At 40.8% G+C, this 10,688-nt stretch overlaps 1 protein-coding gene across 2 annotated transcripts; it reads right to left on the bottom strand.

Moving 5' to 3' along the window:
- Positions 1 to 469: 469 nt before the first annotated feature.
- On the bottom strand, positions 470 to 10,305 carry LOC111819001 (uncharacterized). Of its 2 annotated transcripts, none has more exons than XM_023724348.1 (2): positions 10,075 to 10,305; positions 470 to 4,580 (listed from the first exon to the last, which is right to left on the bottom strand). In XM_023724348.1, the coding sequence occupies exon 2, from the start codon at positions 4,503 to 4,505 to the stop codon at positions 3,471 to 3,473; it is 1,035 nt and encodes a 344-aa protein (XP_023580116.1). In that variant the 5' UTR covers positions 4,506 to 4,580; positions 10,075 to 10,305; the 3' UTR covers positions 470 to 3,470. The 2 variants fall into 2 exon arrangements, with proteins under 2 accessions (XP_023580116.1, XP_023580115.1); XM_023724347.1 differs by lacking the exon at positions 10,075 to 10,305 and adding an exon at positions 9,857 to 10,008.
- Positions 10,306 to 10,688: the final 383 nt, after the last annotated feature.

Here is a 10,688-nt window from a genome sequence, read left to right as displayed (position 1 = left end):
GTTGTGATCACCTCCATAATGGGATCTGCTGTGAGCAGTCAATCAGTTGAAAAGGGAGTTTTCTTCAATATGCGCCCTGCATAGAATACAAATGGACGTTCTGACAAGGCTCGTGGGCTTTTGCTCACTCTGGATCCTGTTTGTCTGACCTCTAGTTCTTGGGACTTGAGCCGGCAGCTTACCTGCTGATCTTGAGATTCGTCGATCTTCACAGCCTGTGAGCAACAGCCCTGCTCTCTGATCTGCCCATCTTGGGTTCACCAGCCCCTGCAGCTGTGTGAATCGGGAGAAGCCTCTATCCTGACCCATGGACTTGGGACATTCCAGCCTCTACAACTGCATGAGCCATTTCCTTGGTATAAACCTCTATACATACATTTAAACACTTTACTGGCTTTGCTTCTCCAGAGAACCCAGCCAAGGACACCTATATAGCCTAAATTTTTTCGTAAATGTAAAATGCATAGGCTTTTTTTTTTTTTTTTAATGTCAGAATGCCAGTTTACTATTTTACAAAGAAACAGCCAGTTATCTAATGTTGTGCTGGGATTTTCAGCACATTTCTCCCCCAAAGTCAACTTACATGGGATGCCAGATCATAACCCACCTGCTTTTATAATTTACTGTGAGAAATTATTGTCTGGGAGACCTCATATCACCAGGAAAAGTAGTGCCAGGAGAAGAGCACATCCTTTGAACATGAGGTCCCTGCACTAAGCAGAGCAGACAGAAAGAGAAAGCCTTCCCCTGGAGCTGACACCCTGAATTTGGACTTCTAATCTGGAAAACCGTGACAGAATAAACTTCCGTTTGTTGAAGGCATCCACTTGTGGTACTTGTTGCCGCAGCACTAGATAACTAAGACAGGCACCCTGCTGACATCCTGGATAACTTTTTAGTTCATTAAGTACCTCATTCACAGTTAACTTTCCTGCCTCTGGGTAAAGTTTAACTGCCATTTTCTGAACATTTGATGCATGAAGTTATACGTAAACCCCATTGCACCTGCATATTAGGAATGTTGATGTAACTTCCTGCTTATAAACCCCTCACCCTCGCTGAGCAGTCTTGAAGGCAGCAGCTCCGACTGTTCCTTTCCTTGTGCAATGAAATAAAGGTGCCTTTCTCATCTCCCATCTCTTGCTTATTGGCTGTGACAAGTCACACTGAGTAAAACCTGGGGTTTCCACCCAGCAAGACAGCAGTGGTGACCCTATCCTCCCCCATTAGCAGTGGGGACCCTGGACGTCTTTGGCCCCTACAGCGATGAGTGGTAGCGCCTGGGCTCTGGCTCTGCTGCTTCTAGCCCTGGGAAGTCTGAGAGGTAGGGGGCTGGTAGCTGGGGCTCTGAGATACCACCTGGAGCACAGGGGGAGGGGAGGTGACTTCTCTGATGACACACAGTGCCCCTGTGCATCCTGATGGCTACATATGATATTTGGTGCTAACAGCCACCCTATCCTTCTCCTGTGTTTGCAATGGTCACTTTGTCACTCAAGCTCTTTGGTTTTCCATTGTATGCAAACAATTGCTGCTCCTTCTCTTGCTCTGATGGCTCGGTGCTGTTTTGTTGTTGGGGTAGCTGTTTGCTGTTGATATCCTGTTCCTTGAAGTCCCTGTAATTTCCTGTAAGAAACTTTGATCTGTCAGGTATACTACTGGCAAGTGGATTTGAATTATTAGAAGATTCAGTATCCAAATGCATATTGCACTATTTCTACCCTCTGCCCTGCAGAAATTATTAATTGGGGAATATTTTGTCTCTACAATAAGTCAGTAAAAGTTTTTCATGTATCTGTTAGAATCAGTTTTGCTACTGTAAGAGATCTCTGAGAGAATGGCTCACTTTCAAGTTTAGTCCTTAACAAAGAAAAGTTTAAAATACAGTGAAGTCAGGAAAAAAAAAAATAAAAGAATTTCATTAGCCTGTCCTACTTGCGTTCAACTAGGGATACTAAATAAAAGCTGACTTGTTCTTATTTTCCAAGTTTTCTGTCCTGTGTACAAGTATTTGCATCTTGGGAAAAAAAAATGTGAGCAATAGTTCTGTTTAGGATACAACGTTGTCCTTTGATCATCTTGTTGACCTTAATCTGCTTTATTAAGTTTTGCTTTCTAAAAAGTGGGAGCAAGCATCCCCTGACCTGAAATTTGCTAAATATTAAAACCCAATTTATTAGGTCATTTCCTGAAACACTACACCTTATCATCGAATCACTGATCCCTGCCTTCTTCGTCTTGCTTAGATTTAACAGGTCATCAAGAACTTTTAAGACTGCATGAATATAACACATCAAGTATTAGACAAAATGTTCTCTGAAAAATCCACCAATATTCATAAACGTGCTTCAGGGTTTACTAGGTTGCATAACCCTTTTTTGCTTCTATATGAGACTTACAATCTGTCTAAATCTGTAGGCTCTAAGGTCCTAAATTATTAACTTCTTTATGTTTAACAGAACGTGAGTGGCAAATGTTTATTCATTTTTTTTTAAAACAGCTTTATTGACAGTTCACATCCCATTTAAAGTGTACAATTCAATGGCTTTTGGTATGTTCAGATGTGCAATCACCAACTTTAGAACGTATCTATAAATCTCAAAAATAATCCTGTAAAAAAAAAAATATAAAAAATAAACCTATACCCTTAACTATCACTCTCCTACCCCATTCCCCACAGCCTGAAGCAACCACTAATCTACTTCCCCTCTCAATAGATTTACTTATTCTAGATATTAACATAAAGAGTCATATAGTAGGTGGTCTTTTGTGATTGACTTCTTGCACTAGCATGTTTTCAATGTTTGCTCATGTTACTACTTGAAGAATTTTCTTATAACGCCCTCAGAACCACCTGTACAGCTCTTGAAACATGACATATCCACATGCTCAATCTCACTATGACCAGCCCTTTTTGCGCCTCCTCATCCCAGAGTACTGAAGTACTCAATTTGAAAAATATTTACATTAACTCATCTTTGAATATATTGTTCCACTATTTAAAATTAAGAAAGCAGATTAAAAAAAGAAAAAAACTTTCTATGTCTTTGCTATTCCTCTAACTTCCTCCTGAAATGTAACTCTTCCATCCCTCACTCTTTCCAGTTTCCATAATGGAAATTTCTTATCTTCAAGGTTACCCTCCACAGCTAGTTTCAAGAAACTATTTCCTGATCTTGCCAACACACAATCCTCTGCTGAAAGCCTACAGCACCCTTTTTTGTTTCCACGTCTTACATGTCACTTAATCTCTCCCTCATATTCTAGTCATTCAAAAAATTATCATTTTACTTTTTGCTCTACTCTCTCCTCCTCACTTCCTTTCTAAATGCCTTGATGGATCCAATCTTAGTATGCCTCACAGCAGCTATTAAATTGCCTCCTACAGATTTTTTGTTTCTTTTTTGAGTTTGTATTTATTTGTTTGTTTAAGGGGGGGTTATGGTTTTTTTTTTACTAAACAAAAACTCTTAATCATCATCCATGGATGACTCTGCCTCTGTCGGTGATTGTGACACCTGGTCACTCACCTCACCAGTGATGCCTGAGGAGTATAGCGTTGCCCGCTCTTCACGTGAGATTTTGCGCTCAAAAGCACTTTTGAGTGTTGTTTCAGGGAGCCCTCCCCTAATGTGTTTCCCTGCTCTATAGTTTCGCATAGTTGGTGTTGTCTCTGCTGCATGGTACAGGGCTGCCGATGCCAGGTTTGGAAATGCTGCCGTCTTCACTTTCTGGGCTTCAGGGTGTTTGATTGCCTTGGCATAAGGAAACCATTCTCCAGTTTTTTCACGAAGTCTCTCATATGCTTCATGGAACTTGGGTATCTCCTCTTTTACTTCAGGTATTAGGATCAAGCTCGAGTCACACTCGTTAAGGAACCTTTTAATAGCATTGAGGGTAGTCATCTGTGACCATCGAGCCACCATATGGACTTGCACCATCATCTGTTCGGCTGGACCTGTGAATTTGGTACTTAAAATTCTACGCAAGACTCTATGACACCAGGGCTGAAGAGACAAGTAGATGACATAAGCAGACACATTAATAGCAGGATATGGTGTGTGCTCCATGTCTGTATTGACTGCTGCCTTGAATGCCTTGAACCTGTTTTCTGCAGTCCTCATATGGCTATTGTCCCGTGAGTCCTTGAACAATGCGACGAGAATGTTCAGCGTTGCATGGTATAACCCAAGTCTATGTTCTGGATCATCGGGAACTTCAGGGATTGACAACAGAGGGGTGCCATATAACTGCATTTGCCAAGTAACTGTTTGTCCATCAATGACAGGTTTGACCTTGACGACAGGACCTTTGAAGGTCGGGAAAACAGCAGCTAAGACAGTCATGCACAGGGTCCTAATAGTTCGTTTTCGCCTCATTTCTGGAGAGTATAACATTGCCAGGCCAAGCCGATGTCTATCAGCAGCAGGCAGAGCAACGATCCTCTTGGCCTCTCTGGAAAAAGGGTGCACAGGCACTGCATCATCATCTGAACAAGTTGCCATCTGTCGGATGCAATTAGGCTTGTAGAGGAAATCCTCTGCAGAAGTTTTATGAAAGTTTCTGAGTATTTTAACTACCTAAATTGAGAAACAAGAGTAAAATGGTTTATTAAAAAACAAAATAAAACAACACCAAAAAATTTACTATTATCACTGCTACCAAGCCCATTCTGTCGTCTGAGCAAACAAAGCAGTTCCCACTCACTCACTCTGGACTTCCTGGAACCTGAGAAGAGTGGTGGTCACTACTAGATTACCTAACAGGTAACTTAAGTACATTTTAAGGTACCTACAACACACAAAAACACTCAAAAGCTGTATGAAGACTTCAATGATCATGATTAAAAATTCTGAATTTTGTTGGCTTTTCTTATCCTTCAGTGTTGTTTTTGTTTTTAATTATTTATGGAGGGTAAGCTATAAATAAGCCCTAGTTGTGAATATAAGAAACAGTGTTCTACATTACTTTGCATTCAAAGTTTATAGCCATAACTAATAGTACTTAATCTGGTGGGACAAAAATTAACATTCCACATAGTATTTCATCCCAAATTGAAAAATTGTCTAATTCACTATCTCAATACATAGTTCACCATTATAAAATTCATCAATGATAATTTTTCTTATGGCTCTAGGGACAGTGCCTGGATCTTGGGAGATATATAGTAAGGATGACGTTATGAGTGTTGTGTGCTGCATTGGGAGTTAAGTTAGAATTCTCCTATCATTTCCTACCTTAAGTACTTTGGGCAATTTACTTTTTTCCTCATTTATAAAATTTAAAAATCCAGGCTCTTATAACTACCTACCTACTGAACATAGCCACCTAGACATCAAGTTTATGTCTCTCGAAACTTTCATGCCTAAAAGTGAGCTCTTAATCTCTCCTCTAATGCACACACCCAAACGAAGTTTTCTCCATTTCAGGAAAGGGCTGCTCCATTCTTTCAGTTGCTTCTTTTCTCTATAATCCATATCCAAGAAACAAAAAAAGGCCATCTGGCCATACCTTAAAAACACATCCAGATTGGTAAAACAGTACTTTTTCCCCCCTACCTTAGTATGGTACATTAATCCTTTTAACTATAATAATCCTTGTATTCTCAAACTCTTATTCTTGCAAAGATAAAGCTGTCACACACTCAAACTGCAATCTTCCCCAGGGTACTTCTCATAGCTTTTGTACACACTGTGCAAACTGTAACTCTGTCCTTCTATCTCTCCAGGGTCACATATCAACTTTAGCTAACCAGACAATGAGACGAGCACAGGGTACCTTCATGATTTCCACTTGTTGCCACTGCTACTTAAGTAGCCTGGAATAAAAATTGCCTCTAACACAAAATATAGCAAAGAACTGATATTCCCTCTATAGATCCCAAATAGTACTAAAAATTTTCACTCAAGAGACAGATGAATGTACTGTAATAGTAGGTGGGAAAGGGAAAATACTGGGGACAGAGGAGTGGTTTCCATTATTACTGTTTTACCATTGCCGTCCAGTCAATTCTGACTCAAGGCAACCCTATAGGACAGAGCAGAACTGCTCCACAGGGTTTCCAAGGCTGTAATCTTCATGGAAGCGGACTGCCACTCTTCCTCCAGTAAAGGGGATGGTGGGTTCAAATCTCCAACTTTTGGTTAGCAACTGAGTGCTTCAACCACTGTGCCACCAGGACTACTTAATATTAATTTTTTTTTCCTTTCAGCCTTTTGACTAAAGACAACTGACAGGAAGTTTTAACTTTAATTCCAAGGGTTTTTAGACCATAAAGAAAAGCTTAGATGCAGGGTTTTATGATGTCTGAGCAAATGAATGCAATCATTCTTTAGAGAAAAAACAATGCAGTAACACATTCTTCCTGTTTCTTGACAAGTGGGATAAGTGACACTATCTCTTTCTCTGAATTCCACATAAAGAAACTTAGAGACAGCTCCACTTTTTCCATCTTTATTATGGACTTCACTACTAACCAATCCATTCTCATACTTTCAGTTGATATGACTCCATCATAAGCATTGTCTTTATTTGAACACAAAAGCAAAGGAGGAAAAGACTTTCCTATGTCTACACAAAAAAAAAAACCTTACAGTAAACTTCAAGAAAAAAGTACACTAAAAATCATTATTAGATGTTTGTAATGATTTAATTAATTTGGAACAAATTTCAAGGAGTGTTCAAATTCTTTTTTGGAATAAGAATTATATTCTATTGAAATAACATCTAAAACAAGTAAACCATTTACTAGAGTTTAGAAGTGGTTTTCCAACAAATTATGAAATTCTGTCAGTCTTGTGGTAATTAAACGTTCAAACACTGACAAAGGTCTACACTTTCTTAGGATTTTCTGAAGAGAATCATGTAGGCTTTGTTTGCCTGAGAATAAAACAAAAACATATTCTACATTTGAAACGATTACTACTAAAGGCAAAAGTTGCTTTGGGCAGATTACAAATAAAAACAAACAAACAAACCCATAGCCGTGGAGTTGATTCCGACTCATAACAACCCTACAGGACAGAGTAGAACTGCTCCATTGGGTTTCCAAGGAGTGCCTGGTGGATTCGAACTGCCGACCTTTTGGTTAGTAGCTGCAGCTCTTAACCACTATGCCACCAGGGTTTCCAGATTATAAGCAGGTATAGTTAAATGTACTACCAGGTAATTTCAAAGTAGTATTTCTCAACCTTTTAAATTTCATGCCCCTTTGTAGTAAGTAACATTGATAATCCTTCTCACCCTCCATTCCATCCTCAGACTTCCATCCTCACAACTCAAAACACAAATCCTGCAGATTTTTCTTTCAACAGCTGGCAGTTAAAATTATGAAGATAAATTCCAAAATAGTATCTATAATTCATTAATACTAAGCAGCAGAATTTGGAACATTAATTTCAAAATTTTCAGATGACAGTGTCAAAAATAGCAAAGAGAAGTAACTATGAATTTAAAAGCCATGTAAGAAAAAGTAACTGATACCTATACAAAAAATAACCTCTGCAGGTAAGTAATACAGTAACATTGCAGTTAAGAATTCTAAGACTGAGAGGAATTTAAAAGTCGAATAATCTGACAACAAAAGCAAGCAGCAACAGACAAAATAGATAAATGGGAACTCATAAAGATTATTTTTGTTCAAAAGTGAAAAGATACCCTACAGAATGGGACAAAAATCTCTGGAACCATTTATCTGATAATGCTCTAATATCCAACATATACTTAAAAACTTCTACAATTTAACAAAAAGACAACACAATTAAAAAATGGGCAAAGGACTTGAACAGACATTTCACCAGAGAAGATACTCAAACAGCCAACAACGCATAAAAAGTTGCTCAGTATCATTAGCCATTAGAGATGCAAATCAAAACTACAACGAGATACTACCTCACCCCGCTGGAATGGCAATGATTAAAAAATAAAAAAGGAAAATAGGTGTGGCAAAACTGGAACCCTCATCCATTGCTGGTGGGGATGTAAAATGGTACAACCACTGTGGAAAAGTTGGGCAGTTCCTCAAAAAGTTGGCACAGAACTACCATGTGATCCAGCAATCCTAATCCTAGGTACATACCCAGAAGTGAAGGTTCACTGCAGCACTTTTCACAACAGCCAAAAGGCAGAAACAACTGAAATGTCCATCAACAGATGAATACTCAAAAAAAATCAAACCCACCGCAGTCAAGTCGATTCTGAATCATAGTGACCCGACAGGGTAGAGTAGAACTGGCCCAAAGGGTTTCCAAGGAGCAGCTGGTGGAGTCCAACTGCTCACCTTATGGTTAGTAGCTGAACTTAATACTGCACCACCAGGGTTCCATAAACAGATGACTAGATACACCAAATCTGGTATATACACTCTCTGCCATAAAAAGAAATGCATGCCACAACAAGGATGAACCTTCAAAACATTCCGCTGAGTGAAATAAGTCAGTTGCAAAAGGACAAGTACAGTATAATCTCATTTACAGGAAATAAGGAAATGTATATATTAATTGTTAACAGGGGAGGATGGAGAGTATAAGGGAGTTTTTGCTTAGAGGCATTGAGTTTATGTTAATGGTTATGGAATGATTTGGAAAAGAATAGAAAGAATGGGTGCACAACTTCAAAATTGTAATCAATGGTACATGTAGTAACTGTAAAAATGGCATATATTATGTACCTTATCACAATAAAAGACAAAGTTATATAATTCAATCTGCTGATTTCATTCATTTGCTGCAGTCACTCATAGAACAAACAATGCGGGAAAACTATACCACTAAATAGACAAACTTTTAAAAACTGTCGAGTGAGGAATAAAGTTGATGTTTCATTGTTGCGACTAAAAAATCTGTGTACAAGTTGTCCATGAGTTCATAACAAATGATTTATAACCTCTAAAAAAACCTATCTTCTCTTGATTTGGCTCAATTACATTAAATTCGAGCCAAACCAATACTACGGGTGGTTCAGAGGTGAATTAGCACACCCTGGTGACACACTGATCAAGAGCTCAGCTGCTAACCAAAGGTCAGCAGTTGGAATCCACCAGCCTCTCCTTGGAAACCCGATGGGGCAATTCTACTCTGTCCTATAGGGTCACTATGAGTTAGAAATACTCCATGGCAACATGTTTGGTTTTCTGGTCCCCACACTTGACCTTGGGGCCTAGCGGAATACCAACCACATGAGCTGGGTTCAGTGGGCCTTACAGCCCGGCCTCAGAGGCACCGGCTCCAGTATCTCAGTTAATGCAGGCTGCGGTGTAAGGTGCAGCCCATGGGAAGGCCTTGTGGGGAAAAGACATAGACGGCAAAGCCAAAAAGGCTCTCAGCCGGGCCTGTTTTCTATCCTTACCGAACTGCCCGATAGGTTCTGCCTCGGACACGTGTCTCATCAAAGCTAACAGACAAGCGCCAGCCTTTATCGGGTACTAGACACCCCTGCCTCCTTGCCAGATTTTCTTCTGAGCACTGTGAGTTAAATTACGTTTATTCTTGGAGAGACGCTGATTTATTAAGAGGTGTCAGACACCTTTTTCTCTTCCCTATGCTGTTTTTATCACAGTCTTAATTTACTGAAAACCAACACGGATCTCAAACTCATAATAGGAAAAATTAATAAAAATATAACACCTCTTTCTTAATAGGTGCACAAAACTCTGATTTTAGTTCTGAAAGGGCTTGAAATATAGGGAAAGCACCTTTCAAAAGCGTTTTAAACAAAACGTTGCACACGGCCTACTCGGCAAGGGTTAAAAAATAAAAATTAAAAAAAAAAAAGGAACCACGGGAAAAAAAAAAAACCACAGGGAAAAAAAAAGCTAGAGGCCTGCTGGCGGCTCATGGCGTGGCGACATGGAACCCACCCCAACGGCCCGACTTGCGCCGAACCGGGAGGCCCTCTCCAAGCGGCGCAGCCCTGCAGAGGTTAAGTCACGCGACAACTCCACCTCCGAGCACTGCTCGCCGCCCGGCCCCCGACGGCCTCCCCTCCTCCTCCTCATGATCAGGCCCAGTTCTTCCATGACGCCGCCGCTGGCCTCGCTCCAGGAGACCTGAAGGCTGCGAGTCCAGGGTCGCTCACCGGCACGCAGGGCGCTGCGCAGTCCCCGGCTGCTTCGACGCGAACAGGCCAGAAGATTGCTCACGAAATCCGCACTCCTACACTCGAGGCTGGGAGCACAGGGGCTACAGAGTGGGGCTCCAGAGTGGGGCTCCGCTGGCTCCAGGCGGGGGAGGGGCAGCATGAATACGTCATCACCTCAGGCCCACGCCTGCGCAGAACGCTCCCTAAAGATGCAGAATCGAGCACAACGCGTGCGTCCTTCGTTAGCGTTTTTTAATCCAGAGAGCGCTGCGCAAGTATTTGTGCGATTTACCTGTCTCCACAACTCCGTCTTTCTATACTTCAGAGTAAAATATTGCCACTCTAATGCTTCAAGCTTTGAAAGTAGTACCTCCTCCTTTCGTAACAGGCGGTTTCCTCTTCTATACACGCTCTCAGTTGTGCAGCCTCTGGCCCACGCTCTTGGAGTCATCCCTCACACCTGTCTCAGACGCACGTACGGCAGCCAAAAAATTCCATCTATTTTAACCTAGCACTTCTTGTCCACTAGAAAAGGGAAACTGCAAGTGAACAGCACCCCTGGTTTTTGTTTGGTTTTGCTCATGCTCTGTTTTCTTATATGCACGCAGATT

The sequence above is a fragment of the Trichechus manatus genome, unplaced genomic scaffold (assembly GCF_000243295.1).
Source record: "Trichechus manatus latirostris isolate Lorelei unplaced genomic scaffold, TriManLat1.0 scaffold00242, whole genome shotgun sequence".
NCBI lineage: Eukaryota > Metazoa > Chordata > Mammalia > Sirenia > Trichechidae > Trichechus > Trichechus manatus.
The sequence above is the reverse complement of the archived record's forward strand: the minus strand, read 5'-3'. Positions and strand labels throughout refer to the sequence as shown.